Source organism: Nerophis ophidion, linkage group LG01 (genome assembly GCF_033978795.1).
Source record: "Nerophis ophidion isolate RoL-2023_Sa linkage group LG01, RoL_Noph_v1.0, whole genome shotgun sequence".
Taxonomy (NCBI): domain Eukaryota; kingdom Metazoa; phylum Chordata; class Actinopteri; order Syngnathiformes; family Syngnathidae; genus Nerophis; species Nerophis ophidion.
Genome location: NC_084611.1, coordinates 87,469,412 through 87,489,914, shown reverse-complemented (window position 1 = coordinate 87,489,914; position 20,503 = coordinate 87,469,412). Strand labels below are relative to the sequence as shown.

Sequence of the window (20,503 nt, the reverse complement as noted above, 5' to 3'; positions counted from 1 at the left end):
GAAATATGTTTTGGGGAAAAAAATTGCATATTTTCTAGGATTTATTTGACAAAGAGCATAAAACATCAAAGTAAAATTAAAACAATTTATATAATCAAGAGATATGATGTTGATGTAGAGATTCAAGCATTGAAAATAAAATAAAAATACTTAAACCTTTATTATGAGTGGGACCCTTTGGGATCTCTTTAGTGTATTTTTTTTTTTTATCTACCATTTATTGTATTTTTTTTAAACTGTCATCGCTTAAAAATTTATAGTCTATTTAAATCAATGTTATGAATTATTTTAAATATTCAAAGCTCCAATTACTTCACATCTAATATTCCACTTCGAAATTTTAGGGGTGGAAATTGTTGCATATTTTGTGTTTTATAAACCTGTTTTTGACAAAGAAGGACGTAAAACATAAAAATATCCAACTTTATATTGACGGATCAATCTGGAGTTGATTTAAGTCAATCCATCCATCCATCTTCTTCCGCTTATCCGAGGTCGGGTCGCGGGGGCAGCAGCCTAAGCAGGGAAGCCAAGACTTTCCTCTCCCCAGCCACTTCTTTTGGTCCACAGGATCTTGAACATGTACCAAAGTCAGGGTTAAAAAAAAAATCTATATTTTGTACATCAAGCTTTTTTTTTCCCCCTAAGTTCTTACATTCTGATTAAGAGTCTTCTTTGTGTGGTCCAGTTTCTCGTGGGCCACGTCCCGCATGGACCGCAACATGATCACCGTGATGACGGGCCAGGTGGTGGAGTTCTTCGACCATGACTTCCGCGAGCTCTACGCCATCTCGGAGAAGCTGGACCTCTTCAAGGAGTTCCACGTGAGCCCGCCGGCCAGCAGGCTCGCCACAGTCCGCTCCAAAGCGGGCCCCAAGCGGCCGCCGCTGGCCGCCGCCACCACCTCCCGCTTCCAGGTCAGCTTGGGCGAAACCCGCAACGCCAACATCCAGGTGCCGGCCCACAAGTACTACAACCCCAAGTACTCCCTCCTGTACCCCGACGCCCCGCCGCCCGCCAGGTCTCTGCAGGGGCCCCCCAAGGGCCTGGACCTGCTGCTGATTCCGGGAACGCCGCAAGTCACCACCAGCGAGAAGCTGGACCACCTCAGCCCGCTGCCCTCGGAGCCCGTGGAGTTCAAGAAGCCCAACGGCGTCCCGCCGGAGAAAAAGAAACTGTCGCTGAAGCACAAGTTCTCCAAAAAACTGTCGTCCAGCAAGCTGTCCATCAACAGCACCGCCAGCAAGGCGGGCCCCGCCCCCGCGGTCTCCAACGGTCAGCTGGAGGGCGACGACAGCTTCGAGGTGACGGTCAGGTCGCCTCCAAAGTTGAAGCTGCTCAAGAGGCCGTCCGCCCTGGGACCCAGGGCCGACTCCACGCAGACCGTGGACACCACGCAGGACGCCATGAGTAAGCCTTTATGTTTTCTACACTACTGCAAACATCGCGCACATAGAACTTTTCTAGCAGGTGGGACTCTGAAGTGTACGGCGGAAAAATTGGCTCGAAAAGTTAGCATGTGTCAAGTACAGAGTTACATGACTCTGAGGTAAATAGTTACAAAAATGAATCTATTAAGTTAGCATGATAATGTAAGCAAGTAACACGTATCAAGTAAAATATAATTCACTAAGTTATATGACTTTCACGTTTATGGCGGGAAAAGGGGCTCGAAAAGTTAGCATGTGTCAAGTACCGAGTTACATGACTCTGAGGTAAATAGTTACAAAAATGAATCTATTAAGTTAGCATGATAATGTAAGCAAGTAACACGTATCAAGTAAAATATAATTCACTAAGTTATATGACTTTGACGTTTATGGCGGGAAAATTGGCTCACAAAGTTAGCATGTGTCAAGTACCGAGTTACATGACTCTGAGGTAAATAGTTGCAAACTGAGCCTATTAAGTTAGCATGCTAACAGTTAGCAAGTAACACGTACCAAGTAATATGACTGAAGTGTACGGCGATAAAATTGGCTCAAAAAGTTAGCATGTGTCAAGTACCAAGTTACATGACTCTGAGGTAAATAGTTAAGATTAAGATTAATTTTAGAATTTGGTGACATGTTTAAAATAGGCTAAAATCCAATCTGCACTTTTTTAAAATATATAACACATTCCGTCGTACATTTTTTTTTCCTTTTTCGGAAGTTTTTTGTAGAGACTAAATGATGAAAAAAACATTTAATTGAACGGTTTACAAGAGGGGAAAACAGGAAAAAAATGAAAATTACATTTTGAAACATTAATTATCTTCAATTTCGACTCTTTAAAATTCAAAATTCAACCGAAAAAAATGAAGAGAAAAACTAGCTTTTTCAAATCTTTTTGAAAAAGTTTAAAAAATAATTTATGGAACATCATTAGTAATTTTTCCTGATTAAGATTAATTTTAGAATTTGATGAAATGTTTAAAATAGGTTAAAATCCAATCTGCACTTTTTTAGAATATATAACACATTCCGTCGTACATTTTTTTTCCTTTTACGGAAGGTTTTTTGTAGAGAATAAATGATGAAAAAAAACATTTAATTGAACGGTTTAAAAGAGGAGAAAACAGGAAAAAAAATGAAAATTACATTTTGAAACAGTTTATCTTCAATTTCGACTCTTTAAAATTCCAAATTCCACCAAAAAAATGAAGAGAAAAACTAGCTAATTCAAATCTTTTTGAAAAAGTTTAAAAAAGAATTTATGGAACATCATTAGTCATTTTTCCTGATTAAGATTAATTTTAGAATTTTTGTTTAAAATAGGTTAAAATCCCATTTTGATGACATGTTTTAAATAGGTTCAAATCCAATCTGCACTTTGTTAGAATATATAACAAATTGGACCAAGCTATATTTCTAACCAAAACAAATCATTATTTCTTCTAGATTTTCCAGAACAAAAATTTTAAAAGAAATTTAAAAGACTTTGAAATAAGATTTTAATTGGATTTTAAAGATTTTCTAGATTTCCCAGAATAATTTTTTTGAATTTTAATCATAATAAGTTTGAAGGAAGATTTTACAAATATTCTTTGTCGAAAAAACAGAAGCTAAAATGAAGAATTAAATTAAAATGTATCTATTATTCTTTACAATAAAAAAATGTAAAAATACTTGAACATTGATTTAAATTGTCAGGAAAGAAGAAAAAGGAATTTAAAAAGATAAAAAGGTATATGTGTTTAAAAATCCTAAAATCATTTTTAAGCTTGTATTTTTTCTTTAAAATTGTTTTCCTGAAAGTTATAAGAAGGAAAGTAAAAAAATAAATGAATTTATTTAAACAAGTGAAGACCAAGTCTTTAAAATATTTTCTTGGATTTTCAAATTCTATTTAAGTTTTGTCTCTCTTAGAATTAAAAATGTCGAGAAAAGCGAGACCAGCTTGCTTGTAAATAAATAAAATGTAAAAAATAGAGGCAGCTCACTGGTAAGTGCTGCTATTTGAGCTATTTTTAGAACAGGCCAGCGGGCGACTCATCTTGGTTGGTGACCCCTGCTCTAAATATGACATCACTGCCCTAAGTATGACATCACTCCATGATTATTGACGGTGTTTACCTGTGCTTGGTCCTCAGGTGTGAAGAGTCACCGCAAGAACAAACAAGTGTGTAAAATGTCCTGAGATCACCTTATGGTGAAACAAACATTTTTATTTTTATTTTTTTTTGTCGTCCTTCCTCATTGTTTACAAGCACTAAACTCACTTTTGTTGAAGAGACTTGCCGCAGTGCCTCACAGGAAGTAGTGCGGAGTGACCTTTCACAATAAAACACCACTGTGACAATAACAAAAGTGCCTTCTGCGTTCAGGAAAATTAAAACTATTTCTGGTGTTGATGTGTGTCTTTGACAGGAAGTGTGTGTGTGTTTGGTGGCGGGAATAACCGGGTGTTTGTACGACTTCCGGTTAGTTTTGCCGTCTTGACCTGGGAAGACGTCAGAGGTGCATCACCGCCATCTAGTGGTGAGACACGGTAATGCATATGTAATGGGTCAGCAAGTTAGTTTTATTGACACAGATAACATATTTTATACCAAGTAAAATGTACTTCGTATGCATTTTTTTTCCGGCCACTTGAGGGCAGCAAATATACTTAAAAACAAAATGCCTTGTTTGTGTGTTGAGTTTGTAAACAGGAAGTTTTAGTGAGAATGACAACAGGAAGCAAAGTATTGCAGGAGGACAGGATGTTAAAGTGGGTCACGTGGGACGATGATGGCAGCTGTTGTGAACAAATATGTGTACATGAAGAGAAACGTAGAAATATTAATATGTATATATTTTTAAACGTATTTTATACATATACATATGTATGTATGTATATATACATGTGTGTATATATATACACATTTGTATGTACATATAGATATACATGTGTGTGTGTGTGTATATATATATATATACACACACGTACATATCCATCCATCCATTTGTGTATATATAAATATATACATATGTATAAATATATGTATATATACTGTATATATACATGTGTATAGATATAAATACATACACATGTATATAGACATATACATATTTCCATCCTTTTGTGTATATATATGTATATATATACATACATATACACATATGTATGTGTATATACATATGTGTGTATATATACATATATATACATATACATGTCTATACATATACATGTGTATATACGCATATGTATGTATATATATACAAATATATGTATATACACATACTGTATGTATATATGTATATATATATATATATATATATATACAAATACTTCTATATACACATTTGTATATATATACACATGTATATACATATGTGTGTGTATATGTATGTATATATATATATATACGTATATATATATATATATATATATATATATACCAATATATATATATATATATATATATGTTTGGCCACCGCACTTTCCCCAGTCAATTATGTAAACAGGAAGTGTTTCTCTTAATCTTTTCTAGAAAAATTAAAGTGAAAATAAAACGTTACTTGAAATATATAAATAAGTTCAGTGTAAAACAGTGCAGAAAAAAAATAATGCGTCCCGCACATTCACCTAACTTAATACAATTTGAAAGATTAATTCAATTATCAAGAGTACACACATTGTTTTTAAAATTAAAAGTTTAAATCTACAAGAAAATTCATACTTTTGGGAAAAAAATGCTGTTTCTATTTTTTTTATTCAGTCCTGTTGGTGTCAGAGCATATCACCACCCCGCCCCGCTTAAAATATGGACTATTCCGCAAGTCACATGGTCACACAGGAAGTTGCATCATTTGCATCTCTGCGAAGAACGACTGAGGCTTGGATTATCACATCACTCCTGTTAATTCAATTATTTTTAGTTTTGGTTTATACATGCTGAAAACTCAAGTCATGTCACTGCCATTAATTTTTTTATAATGATTTCTTTTTATTTTGTTTATGTATGCTAAAAAACATAGTGCTGATACCTCCATTATTTTTTTATAATATTTTTTTTCTCTTCAGTTTAGACATGCTAAAAACGCTATTATTTTTTACATGTATTTTTCTTTCAGGTTTATACATGCTAAAAACTCAGTCCTGTTTGTTCCATTATTGTTTATATTTATATTTCATTTTAGGTTATACATGCCAAAAACTCACTCCTGTTACTTCCATTATTTTTTAATAGAAAAATGGTTTGTGCATGCCACAAACTCAGGACTGTTACTTCCATTATTTGTTGTATTAAAAAGGGTTTATTCATGCCAAAAACTCAGTCATTTTACTTCCATTATTTTCATAATAATTATTTTAATTTTTCTTTAATGCACGCACAACACTCAGTCCTGTTACTTCCATTATTTTTTCATATTTATTTTTCTTTTTAGTTTGTACGTGCTAAAAACTCAGTCTTGTTACTTCCATTAATGATTAAAATTGTTATTTTTAGATTACACATGTTAAAAACCCAGTTCTGTTACTTCCATTATTTTGTTTATTTGTTTTTCTTTTAATTTACACATGCCAAAGACTCAATCCTGCTACTTCCATTGTTTTTTGTAATATTTACTTTTTTTCGTTTATACATGCTAAAAACTCAGTCATGTTACTTTCAATATTGTTTTTATAATATTCATTTTTCTTTTTAGTTTGTACGTGCTTAAAACTCAGTCTTGTTACTTCCATTAATGATTAAAATTTTTATTTTTAGATTACCCATGTTAAAAACCCAGTTCTGTTACTTCCATTATTTTGTTTATTTGTTTTTCTTTTTAATTTATACATGCCAAAAACTCAGTCCTGCTACATCCATTGTTTTTTGTAATATTTACTTTTTTTTTGTGCATGCTAAAAAACTCAGTCATGTTACTTTCAATATTGTTTTTATCATATATTTTTTTTTTAGTTTGGACATGCTAAAAACTCAGTCCTGTTACCTCTATTTTCCCATACATGCCAAAAACTCAGTCCTGTTACTCCCATTATTTTTTTGCGATATTTACTTTTCTCTCTAGTTTACACGTGCTAAAATCTCAGTCCTGTTACTTCCATTATTGATTATAATATTTAGTTTTCTTTTTAGATCATACATGCCAAAAACTCAGTCCTGTTTCCTCCATTTTTTGTTTATGCATACCAAAAACTCAGTCCTTTTACTCCCATTATTTTTGGGGAGTAATATTTACTTTTCTTTCTAGTTTATACATGCTAAAATCTCAGTCCTGTTACTTCCCATTATTTTTTTATTTTACGTATTTATTTTTCTATATAGTATAGACAGTACACGCTAAAAAGTCAGTCCTTAGCAAGCATGTGGAAGATGAAATCATATAATAATGAATTAAAATAAACATAACAAAATAAGCTCCTCCTGATGTATGCGTCCAGTGAAAAAAGCGTAGTTGGTATAAGATATTTATTTTTAAATGGAAAATGCAAGAAGCATTAATCAAGTCAGTATCAGAATAAATAAAAATGACGACTCAGACGTGAAATTATTTGCTAAACAAAACATGTCATCAGCGGACCTTTATTTTGAAAGAGCTACCGCTGAAATAACACTTTCAACATTCCCTGCAGCATTTAACAAAATGAAAAGACAATAATATTAAAGCCTCCACGCAGGAAGTAATGTACACAATTATATTTGTCCCTTTCTATTTTTATTTCAGCAAGAACAAGATTTTATTGTGCAAACGAAAGCAGAAGTCAAGCTGCTGCTGGCGAGGAAGGGGAAGTCAGGAATCAGATTTTTTTTTTTTTTCTTTCAAGCGAGGATCAGAGTCCATTTTTTTTCTTGTCTGTTCTTTAAAAGTCTTTAAAAATGTCGCTGACTTGCTTTCTTCTGAGCTTAAAGGACTCGCTGTGTCCTCACACACACTTTCTTGTAGTTCCGACCTTCTGGGGACCTCAGAAAAATGCCTACCTCTTTACAACCAGCCTTTTCTACATATATAAAAAAATGTATTTACAACAATAATAATATATACAAACTATGCAAATATTTAAAAAAAGTTATTTTTGTATTTATTTTTGTTTGTAATTGGTTTTTAATCTTCATTATTTACTTCAAGTTATTACAGCATGTCTCTATGTACATATTTCCTTCAATTTGACCAAAGGGGGCGCATTTCAATTTCCTACACACACTTGTTATTACATATGTTGGCCAGAGGGGGGAGCACTTCAAATTTTTACACACACTTGTTATTTCATATGTTGACCAGAAGAGGAGCACTTTTAAAACTGACACGTTTTGATAGATTTCACCACCATGGGGTGCAAATGAGACATTCTCTATTAGATGCAATGGTTTTCCGTATCGGGACCATGGTTTATGTCCTAACTTGTTCACACCTCCTCATATGGAAGCTACTTTTCCTTGTCGATGTCTCAAGAAGGGTTGAAGTACAAAAACACACACACACTTACAGTTAAATGTACAGTAGCAGAGCTCCAGTTCAGTCCTGTTGGTTCTGGTTCTGCTTGATCAGCTTCTTTTTGCGTTGTGACACCAGGTCGTAGAACGGGTCCTTGGTCATGCTCGCCCTGGACAACCAGGACCAGGAGAAGGTTGGAGGTGTCAACAATCATAAAAAAGAATAATAATAAATGAAAGTGGAAACAAGTGAGAAAAGTTGCAGTGTTGACTCTAATAACATTAATATTACAATACAAATATAAAACACATTTAACAGTAATAATATGTGAACATAAAATTAAATAGATTTTTCCCTTGATATTCTTGCACCATTGTGTTCCATTTGAAAGAAAAAAATATTATTATTTAATATTTAACAACTATTATTTTCTCGTTTATTTTACACTAAAAAAAGAAAAATAAGTCAATTTTCTAGGTAAAAATTGGCAAATAAAAAAGGCAGAATTTTACCGAACAATTTTTGTTGGTTTTGACCGCATAACATTTTTTTAATTTAAAAAAAAATGAACACAATCAGACAAAAAAAATAAATAAAAATGAACACAATAATACAAAATATTGTTTTTAGGATGTGTCGCTAAATGTAAAAACTAACAGTTTGTTTTGACTGTAAAATCTATTGTCATATTTTGCCGTGTACACTTTAATAGATCACTTAAGGTTGATTAAAAGAAAAACAAAATAATTATTATTTAATATTTAACAACTATTGTTTTCTTGTTTATTTTTTTTACGTACACTAAAAAAAGAAAAAGAAGTAAATTTTACAGGTAAAAATTGGCAAATTAAAAAGGAAGAATTTTACCGAACAATTTTTGTTGGTTTTGACAGCATAACATTTTTTTAATTTTTAAAAAAATGAACACAATCAGACAAAAAAAATAATAAAAATGAACACAATAATACAAAATATTGTTTTTAGGATGTGTCGCTAAATGTAAAAACTAACAGTTTGTTTTGACTGTAAAATCTATTGTCATATTTTACCGTGTACACTTTTATAGATCACTTAAGCTTGATTAAAAGAAAAACCAAATAATAATTATTTAATATTTAACAGCAATTATATTTCTTGTTTATTTTTTTACGTACACTAAAAAAAGAAAAAGAAGTGAATTTTACAGGTAAAAATTGGCAAATAAAAAAGGAAGAATTTTACCGAACAATTTTTGTTGGTTTTGACAGCATAACATTTTTTTAATTTTTAAAAAAATGAACACAATCAGACAAAAAAAATAATAAAAATGAACACAATAATACAAAATATTGTTTTTAGGATGTGTCGCTAAATGTAAAAACTAACAGTTTGTTTTGACTGTAAAATCTATTGTCATATTTTACCGTGTACACTTTTATAGATCACTTAAGCTTGATTAAAAGAAAAACCAAATAATAATTATTTAATATTTAACAACAATTATATTTCTTGTTTATTTTTTTTACGTACACTAAAAAAAGAAAAATAAGTAAATTTTACAGGTAAAAATTGGCAAATAAAAAAGAAAGAATTTTACCCAAAAATTTTTGTTGGTTTTGACAGCATAACATTTTTTTAATTTTTAAAAAAAATGAACACAATCAGACAAAAAAAATAATAAAAATGAACACAATAATACAAAATATTGTTTTTTGGATGTGTCGCTAAATGTAAAAACTAACAGTTTGTTTTGACTGTAAAATCTATTGTCATATTTTACCGTGTACACTTTATTAGATCACTTAAGCTTGATTAAAAGAAAAACAAAATAATTATTATTTAATATTTAACAACAATTATATTTCTCGTTTATTTTTTTTAAGTACACTAAAAAAAGAAAAAGAAGTCAATTTTACAGGTAAAATTTGGCAAATAAAAAAGGAAGAATTTTACCAAAAAATTTTTGTTGGTTTTGACAGCATAACATTTTTTTAATTTTTAAAAAAATGAACACAATCAGACAAAAATAAAATAAAAATGAACACAATAATACAAAATATTGTTTTTTGGATGTGTCGCTAAATGTAAAAACTAACAGTTTGTTTTGACTGTAAAATCTATTGTCATATTTTACCGTGTACACTTTAATAGATCACTTAAGCTTGATTAAAAGAAAAACAAAATAATTATTATTTAATATTTAACAACAATTATATTTCTTGTTTATTTTTTTTACGTACACTAAAAAAAGAAAAAGAAGTAAATTTTACAGGTAAAATTTGGCAAATAAAAAAGGAAGAATTTTACCAAAACATTTTTGTTGGTTTTGACAGCATAACATTTTTTTAATTTTTTAAAAAATGAACACAATCAGACAAAAATAAAATAAAAATGAACACAATAATACAAAATATTGTTTTTTGGATGTGTCGCTAAATGTAAAAACTAACAGTTTGTTTTGACTGTAAAATCTATTGTCATATTTTACCGTGTACACTTTAATAGATCACTTAAGCTTGATTAGAAGAAAAACAAAATAATTATTATTTAATATTTAACAACAATTATATTTTTTGTTTATTTTTTTTACGTACACTAAAAAAAGAAAAAGAAGTCAATTTTCCAGGTAAAAATTGGCAAATAAAAAAGGAAGAATTTTACCAAATAATTTTTGTTGGTTTTGACAGCATAACATTTATTCCATTTTATCTAAAATGAACACAATCAGACAAAAAATAAATAAAAATGAACACAATAATACAAAATATTGTTTTTAGGATGTGTCGCTAAATGTAAAAACTAACAGTTTGTTTTGACTGTAAAATCTATTGTCATATTTTACCGTGTACACTTTAATAGATCACTTAAGCTTGAAATGTATGATAAATATTATCATTATTTTTGCATTATCAAATTTCTGTTCTGACACCATGAAAAAAAGAAAAAAATATATATATATAATATTTATTTTATGTTTTATTTGTTTTTTAGGGAATTTTTTATGACTTCCAGATAAGATTTTTTTTTAAATCTATAAATTTAGTTGTTTTTGAAAATGAAAGATATCTTATAATCAGTGGAAAAAAGTTTGGACACCCCTGCTTCAAAATAAAGAGAAGTTTCAAAGTCGGAAAATAATTAACGTTGACGTGTATACCTGAAAAAAAAAAAAAAGTTAGCATGCTAATGGTAGCATGCTAACAGATATCATTCATCAAGTAACAAAATGTTTGACAGTGAGGTGCATATCTGAAAAATAAGCTAAAAAGCTAGCATGCTAAAATAAAAAATTTTGCCGCGGGTGTTAAAATGTTTTGCTACGGACTGAAAATGGCTCCTGGGCCACACTTTGGACACCCCTGGCTCGGAACATCCTGGTCATGACACCATTCGAAATGAATCGAGGTTTTGTGTTGACGTCAAACTGATGTCCGACTCCCAAAAAGCAACGGGGTTCTTACCTGATGGCGGCGATCCAGGAGTCCCGCTCCTCGGCGCTGGCGGCACAGATGGCGTAGGACTGATGCTTGCCTTCCACCACCCGCCCGTCCGTCTCTGTCTTGCACGCTTTGATCTTCTGCCCTGGACTGTTGGGCCGGTAGAGCTCCAGGCAGAACTAGACCATGGCGGATTCAGACCGTCAGTGACGCGTTCCGCCGGGACCTTCTGACCGGGAACTCACCGGCTTGCGGGGGAAAGGAACTTCTCTCACGCTGAGGTTCTCCAGAGGGATGATGCCTCTGGGCTCCTTGTCCTAAAAACCACCAGGAGCAGCCATGCTTACCAACCGAATAACCAACACTGCGTGCTAGCTGGTTAGCGCTAACAGGAAATGGCCACTTACGGCGGTGAACTCAAAGTAGTAAAGACAACTGTCGGTCAGGATGAACCATCGTCTCTTCCACGTCTTCACGCGTCCTCCTGAGAAAAAAACAACACAAATATTATTTTGTAATAAAGCAACAGGGTGATAAATAACCATAACCTATACTAACCATAACCCATACTATCCATAACCCATATTAAGCGTAACCCATACTAACATAACACATACTAACAAAACCCATTTTAAGCATAACCCATACTAATTGTAACCATACTAATCATAACCCATACTAACCATAACTCATACTAACCATAACCCATACTAACCATAACCCATATTAAGCATGACCCACACTAATCATAACTCATACTAATCATAACCCATATTAAGCATGACCCATATTAAGCATGACCCATACTAATCATAACCCATAGTAAGCATAACCCATATTAAGCATAACCCATGTTAAGCATGATTCATACTAATCATAACCCATACTAATCATAACCCATATTAACCATAACCCAGATTAATCATAACCCATACTAACAAGAACCCATATTAATCATTACCCATACTAACCATAACCCATATTAAGCATAACCCATTCTAACAATAACCCATATTAAGCATAACCCATACTAAACATAACCCATTCTAACATAACCCATATTAAACATACCCCATACTAACCATAACCCATATTGAGCACAACCCATACTAACATAACCCATATTAAGCATAACCCGTACCAATTGCAACCTATACTAACTATTACACATATTAACAATAACTCATATTAAGTATGACCCATATTAAGCATGACCCATACTAATCATAACTCATACTAATCATAACCCATTCTAACGATAACCCATATTAAGCATGACCCATACTAATCATAACCCATACTAACCATAACCTATATTAAGCATGAACCATACTAATCATAAACCATATTAAGCATAACCCATACTAAACATAACCCATTCTAACATACCCCATACTAACCATAACCCATATTGAGCACAACCCATACTAACATAACCCATATTAAGCATAACCCGTACTAATTGCAACCTATACTAACTATTACACATATTAACAATAACTCATATTGAGCATAACCCATACTAATCATAATCCATACTAACCATAAACCATACTAACCATAACCCATACTAACCATAACACATACTAATCATAACCCATACTAAGCATAACCCATATTAGCATAACCAATACTAATCATAACCCATACTAACCATAACCCATATTAAGCATAAGCCATACTAATCATAACCCATATCAAGCATAACCCATATTAATCATAACCCATACTCACCAGAACCCATATTATTCATTAGCCATACTAACCATAACCCATATTAAGCATAACCCATACTAACCATAAACCATATTAAGCATAACCCATACTAAACATAACCCATTCTAACATACCCCATACTAACCATAACCCATATTGAGCACAACCCATACTAACATAACCCATATTAAGCATAACCCGTACTAATTGCAACCTATACTAACTATTACACATATTAACAATAACTCATATTGAGCATAACCCATACTAATCATAATCCATACTAACCATAAACCATACTAACCATAACCCATACTAACCATAACACATACTAATCATAACCCATACTAAGCATAACCCATATTAGCATAACCAATACTAATCATAACCCATACCAACCATAACCCATATTAAGCATAAGCCATACTAATCATAACCCATATTAAGCATAACCCATATTAAGCATAACCCATATCAGCATAACCAATACTAATCATAACCCATACTAACCATAACCCATACTAAACATAACACATACTAATCATAACCCATATTAAACATAACCCATATTAGCATAACCAATACTAATCATAACCCATACTAACCATAACCCATATTAAGCATAACCCATACTAATCATAACCCATATTAAGCATAACCCATATTAAGCATAACCAATACTAATAATAAACCATACTAACCATAACCCATATTAAGCATAACCCATACTAATTATAACCCATACTAACCCTTACCCATATGAAGCATAACCCATACTAAGCATAACTCATACTAATTATAACCCATACTAATCAAAACCCATACTAAACATAACCCATATTAAGCATAACCCATATTAAGCATATTCCTTACTAATCATAACTCATATTAAGCATAACCCATACTAATCATAACCCATACAAACCCTAACTCATATTAAGCATAACCCATACTAATCATAACCCATACTATCCATAACCCATAAATAGTCTTACCAAGTTTTAGGAGCCATCCTTCTCTGTCTGGGTTGAAGAAGGTGTGCGTGAGATCCAACCCGTCGTCCTCCGGGATTTTGAACGGCTCGTTGCGGATGCTCTCGTATAGTTTCTAAAAATGGAAACATGTGTTCTATTTATAATGGCAACAGCAATAATAATAATAATCATTATTATTATTATTATTATTTTTATAATATTCCACCGTGTGTAGCTGGGATAGGCTTCAGCCCCCCCATCACCCTAAAAGGGACAAGCAGTAGAAAATGGATGATGATAAAAATGATAATAATAAAAATGATAATAAAAATAAAAATACGATATTACAATGTACTAACTTATAGAAATACATCATTTCATATTTAACTATGACGAATATAGTAACTAAATAGATGTAACTATGACTAATATAGTAATTAAATGTATTAAATGTAACTATAACCAACCCATCCATCCATCCATTTCCTGCCGCTTATTCCCTTTGGGGTCGTGGGTGGAGGGGTGGGGGGCAGTTGCGCTGGTGCCTATCTCAGCTACGATCGGGCGGAAGGTGGAGTACACCCTGGACAAGTTGACAACTAATATAGTAATACATTATTTAATATTTAACTATAACTAATATAGTAACTAAATATAATACATGTAACTATGACTAACATAGTAACTAAATATATTACATGAAACTATGACTAATATAGTAACTAAATAGATTATATGTAACTATGACTAACATAGTAACTATATTACATGTAACTATGACTAACATAGTAACTATATTACATGTAACTATAACTAACATAGTAATACATGATTTCATATTTAACTATAACTGATATACAACAACTAAATATATTACATGAAACTATGACTAATATAGTAACTAAATATATTACATGTAACTATGAGTAACATAGTAATTAAATGGATTACATGTAACTATGACTAACATAGTAACTAAATATATTAGATGAAACTATGACTAACATGTTAACTAAATATATTACATATAACTATAACCAACATAGTAATACATAATTTCATATTTAACTATGACTAATATAATAACTAAACATAATACATGTAAGTATGACTATATAGTAACAAAATATATTACATGTAACTATGACTAACATAGTAATTAAATAGATTACATATAACTATGACTAACATAGTAACTAAATCTATTAGATGAAACTATGACTAACATGTTAACTAAATATATTACATATAGCTATAACCAACATAGTAATACATAATTTCATATTTAACTATGACTAATATAATAACTAAATATAATACATGTAACTATGACTAATATAGTAACAAAATATATTACATGTAACTATGACTAACATACTAATTAAATAGATCACATATAACTATGACTAACATAGTAACTAAATCTATTAAATGTAACTATGACTTATATAGTAACTAAATATATTACATGGAACTATGACTAATATAGTAACTAAATAAATTACATGAAACTATGACTAATATAGTAACTAAAAACATTACATGTAACTATGACCAACATAGTAACTATATTACATGTAACTATAACTAACATAGTAATACATGATTTCATATTTAACTATAACTAATATAATAACTAAATATATTACATGAAACTATGACTAATATAGTAACTAAATATATTGCATGTAACTATGACTAACATAGTAATTAAATAGATTACATATAACTATGACTAACATAGTAACTAAATCTATTAAATGTAACTATGACTTATATAGTAACTACATATATTACATGGAACTATGACTAATATAGTAACTAAATAGATTACATGAAACTATGACTAATATAGTAACTAAATAGATTACATGTAACTATGACTAACATAGTAACTAAATACATTACATGTAACTATGACTAACATAGTAACTATATTACATGTAACTATAACTAACATAGTAATACATGATTTCATATTTAACTATAACTAATATAATAACTAAATATATTACATGAAACTATGACTAATATAGTAACTAAATATATTACATGTAACTATGACTAACATAGTAATTAAATAGATTACATATAACTATAACCAACATAGTAATACATTATTTCATATTTAACTATGACTAATATAAAAACTAAATATAATACATGTAACTATGACTAATATAGTAACAAAATATATTACATGTAACTATGACTAACATAGTAATTAAATAGATTACATATAACTATGACTAACATAGTAACTAAATCTATTAAATGTAACTATGACTTATATAGTAACTAAATATATTACATGGAACTATGACTAATATAGTAACTAAATAGATTACATGTAACTATGACTAACATAGTAACTAAATACATTACATGTAACTATGACTAACATAGTAACTATATTACATGTAACTATAACTAACATAGTAATACATGATTTCATATTTAACTATAACTAATATAATAACTAAATACATTACATGAAACTATGACTAATATAGTAACTAAATATATTACATGTAACTATGACTAACATAGTAATTAAATAGATTACATATAACTATGACTAACATAGTAACTACATCTATTAAATGTAACTATGACTTATATAGTAACTAAATATATTACATGGAACTATGACTAATATAGTAACTAAATAGATTACATGTAACTATGACTAACATAGTAACTATATTACATGTAACTATGACTAACATAGTAACTATATTACATGTAACTAGAACTAACATAGTAATACATGATTTCATATTTAACTAGAACTAATATAATAATTAAATATATTACATGGAACTATGACTAATATAGTAACTAAATAGATTACATGAAACTATGACTAATATAGTAACTAAATAGATTACATGTAACTATGACTAACATAGTAACTAAATACATTACATGTAACTATGACTAACATAGTAACTATATTACATACAACTATAACTAACATAGTAATACATGATTTCATATTTAACTATAACTAATATAATAACTAAATACATTACATGAAACTATGACTAATATAGTAACTAAATATATTACATGTAACTATGACTAACATAGTAATTAGATTACATATAACTATGACTAACATGGTAACTAAATATATTACATATAACTATAACCAACATAGTAATACATTATTTTATATTTAACTATGACTAATATAATAACTAAATATAATACATGTAACTAAATTTTTGTTTCATCTGGCATCACATGGACAAAGATAAAACCTTCTGGAGGAAAGTTCTGTGGTCAGATGAAACAAAAATGGAGCCGTTTGCCCACAATACCCAGCAATATGTTTGGAGGCCTTTAATCCCAGGAACAGCATGCCTACCGTCGAGCATGGTGGTGGTAGTATTATGCTCTGGGCCTGTTTTTCTGCCAATGGAACTGGTTCTTTACAGAAAGTAAAGGAGGATTACCTCCAAATTCTTCAGGACAAGCTTAAAATCATCAGCTCGGAGGTTGGGTCTTGGGCGCAGTTGGCTGTTCTAACGGGATGTAAACTAAATATTGGTCGACCGTTTGCGAGCTAGGATGCGAAAGTTAGCGGAGTGCGGCGCACGTCCAAGAGGCGGTCCCTGTTTTACCAAGAGCAGGTCGCGGGGGAGGTCCTCGCCGTTGTTGATGCCTCTGTTCATGGAGACGAAGCGTTCCAGCGTGGTCTTGTCCTTCACGTTGGGGTTGTGCAGGCTGGTGTTCAACATGATGATGGCGAAGGACAGGATGTAGCACGTGTCTGGCCGACAGGAAGTGGTGTTAGATGAAGTGTTAGACAAGCCTCCTCTCTTCCTGTTTTTAAATCTCTCTTAAAAACATACTTTTGTTCCTTGGTTTTAAACACTAAGTAGTATCCATCCTGCAATGTTGCCCCATTACACACCTGCTGTGAACCTGTGTTGATGTTTTATTTATTTATTTGTTATCATGTTCTGTTTGTGTTGTGTTGTTTGTTCGGTCCTCGTATTATCTTTCAACCTGTCCATTTGGTTACCTCTCTGGTACATTTTAAATGTGCTTTATAAATAAAGTTGATTTGATTTGGTGCTTGTGAGTCCCGTCCACCGAGGACAGGAAGTGAAACAGCAGGACTTGGACTGGACCTGGACTTGGAGATTGTCTGAGCTCACCTGTGGACTGGAAGACGCTGACGTTGCAATCGCAGTAGCGCTTGGCGAAGGCTTCCATCATGCGGTCAATCTTCTGGGCCTCGCCGGGCAGACGGAAGCTCCACAGGAACTGTCTGTCATGTGACAAGAGGGCGGGATCAGCCTTTTTTTGGTCATCTTCCTATTCTTCAAGTGACAACTTCTTTGTCCACCAATCGGAACACTGCACTGCTGGCCCCGCCCCTTTATTTATGACAGCTTGTATCGTGGGGTCGAGTAAGGCAGGCTACGCTACACGTCTTCAAATAAAGATCGGGAGTCTGACCTGAGTGCTTGGACCAGGTTGAGGTCTGAGAACTCATGAAGTTCTACGAAGGACTTCAGGGTCTGTAGGTGGAGCTCGTCTCTGAGGAAAAAGCACAAGTGGAATTGTCTTCTTCTCCTTTTTACTCTCTTCATCCCCACACTCTTCATCCCCGCAGTCTTCATCCCCACGCTCTTTATCTCCACACTCTTCACCTCCACGTTCTTCATCCCCACACTCGTCATCCCCACACTCGTCATCCCCACACTCTTCATCTCCACTCTCCATTCCCACACTCTTCATCCCCCAAGCTCTTCATATACCAGTCGTCATCCCCACACTTGTCATCCCCATGCTCTTCTTCCCCACACTCTTCATCCCCACACTCTTCATCCCCACACTCTTCATCTCCACACTTTTCATCCCCAAGCTCTTCATCTACTAGTTGTCATCCCCACACTTGTCATCCCCACGCTCTTCATCTCCACACTCTTCATCCCCACACACTTCATTCCCAAGCTCTTCATCTACCAGTCGTCATCCCCACACTTTTCATCCTCATGCTCTTCATCCCCATGCTCTTCTTCCCCACACTCTTCATCTCTACACTCTTCATCTCAACACTTTTCATCCCCAAGCTCTTCATCTACCAGTCGGCATTCCCACATTTTTAAACCCCATGCTCTTCATCCCCACACTTTTCATCCCCACACTTGTCATCCCCACGCTCTTCATCCCCACACTTTTCATCCCCACGCTCTTCATCCCCACTCCTTATCCCCACACTCTTCATCTCCACACTTTTCATCCCCAAGCTCTTCACCTACCAGTCGTCATCCCCACACTTGTCATCCACACGCTCTTCATCTCCACACTCTTCACCTCCACACCCTTCATCCCCACCCACTTCATTCCCACACACTTCATTCCCACACTCTTCATCCCCACACACTTCATTCCCACACTCTTCATCCCCACACACTTCATTCCCACGCTCTTCATCCCCAAGCTCCTCATCTACCAGTCGTCATCCCCACACTTGTCATCCCCATGCTCTTCTTCCCCACGCTCTTCTTCCCCACGCTCTTCTTCCCCACACTCTTCATCTCCACACTCTTCATCTCCACACGCTTCATCTCAACACTTTTCATCCCCAAGCTTTTCATCTACCAGTTGTCATTCCCACACTTGTAATCCCCACACTCTTCTTCCCAACGCTCTTCATCTCAACACTTTTCATCCCCAAGCTCTTCATTCACCAGTCGTCATCACCACACTCTTTATCTCCACAGCCTTAATCGCCACACTCTTCATCCCCACATTCTTCATCCCCCAGCTCTTCATCTACTAGTCGTCATCCCCACGCTCTTCTTCCCCACACTCATCCCCACACTCTTCATCTTCACACTCTTCATCCCCACACTCTTCATCCCCGTGTTCTTCATCTTCACACTCTTCATCACCACACTCTTCATCCCCACACTTTTCATCCCCACACTCTTCATCTCTACACTTTTCATCCCCAAGCTCTTCATCTAACAGTAGTCATCCCCACACTCTTTATCTCCACACTTTTCATGGCCACACCCTTCATCTCCACACTTTTCATCCCCAAGCTGTTCATCTATTAGTCGTCATCCCCATGCTCTTCTTCCGCACACTCATCCCCACACTCTTCATCTTCACACTCTTCAACCCCACTCTCTTCATCCCCACACTCTTCATCCCCGTGTTCTTCATCTTCACACCCTTCATCCCCCCACTCTTCATCTTCACACTTTTCATCCCCAAGCTCTTCATTTACCAGTCGTCATCCCCACACTCTTTATCTCCACACCCTTCATCACCACACTTTTCATCCCCACATTCTTCATTCCCAAGCTCTTCATCTACTAGTCGTCATCCCCACGCTCTTCTTCCCCACACTCTTCATCTTCACACTCTTAATCCCCACACTCTTCATCCCCACACTCTTTATCTCCACACTCTTTGTCCCCACACTCTTCGTCCCCACACTCTTCATCCCCACACTCTTCATCTTCACAGTCGTCATCCCCACACTCTTCCTCACCTTTCTCCTAAGAACTCTCCAATAGCG

The 20,503-nt window shown here is 33.3% G+C and overlaps 2 protein-coding genes across 3 annotated transcripts in view; one reads left to right on the top strand and one right to left on the bottom strand.

The window, feature by feature from the left end:
- Nucleotides 1–652: 652 nt before the first annotated feature.
- On the top strand, nucleotides 653–3,831 carry LOC133561236 (uncharacterized). Its single transcript, XM_061914576.1, has 2 exons — nucleotides 653–1,410; nucleotides 3,575–3,831. Exons 1-2 carry the CDS (start codon nucleotides 711–713, stop codon nucleotides 3,619–3,621), a joined length of 747 nt encoding a protein of 248 aa, XP_061770560.1. The 5' UTR covers nucleotides 653–710; the 3' UTR covers nucleotides 3,622–3,831.
- Nucleotides 3,832–6,962: 3,131 nt separating this feature from the next.
- Nucleotides 6,963–20,503, bottom strand: part of cyth4b (cytohesin 4b) — a 30,672-nt gene continuing 17,131 nt past the window's right edge. For both annotated transcript variants that reach the window (XM_061914559.1, XM_061914567.1), the window contains exons 5-13: nucleotides 20,477–20,503; nucleotides 18,427–18,507; nucleotides 18,123–18,235; nucleotides 17,583–17,731; nucleotides 13,975–14,086; nucleotides 11,671–11,747; nucleotides 11,509–11,580; nucleotides 11,288–11,442; nucleotides 6,963–8,016 (exon numbers count right to left, since the gene is read on the bottom strand). The exon at nucleotides 20,477–20,503 is cut by the window's right edge and continues 92 nt beyond it. In XM_061914559.1, the coding sequence (XP_061770543.1) occupies nucleotides 7,929–8,016; nucleotides 11,288–11,442; nucleotides 11,509–11,580; nucleotides 11,671–11,747; nucleotides 13,975–14,086; nucleotides 17,583–17,731; nucleotides 18,123–18,235; nucleotides 18,427–18,507; nucleotides 20,477–20,503 (874 nt within the window). In that variant the 3' untranslated portion in view covers nucleotides 6,963–7,928. The remainder of the gene's footprint in view (nucleotides 8,017–11,287; nucleotides 11,443–11,508; nucleotides 11,581–11,670; nucleotides 11,748–13,974; nucleotides 14,087–17,582; nucleotides 17,732–18,122; nucleotides 18,236–18,426; nucleotides 18,508–20,476) is intronic.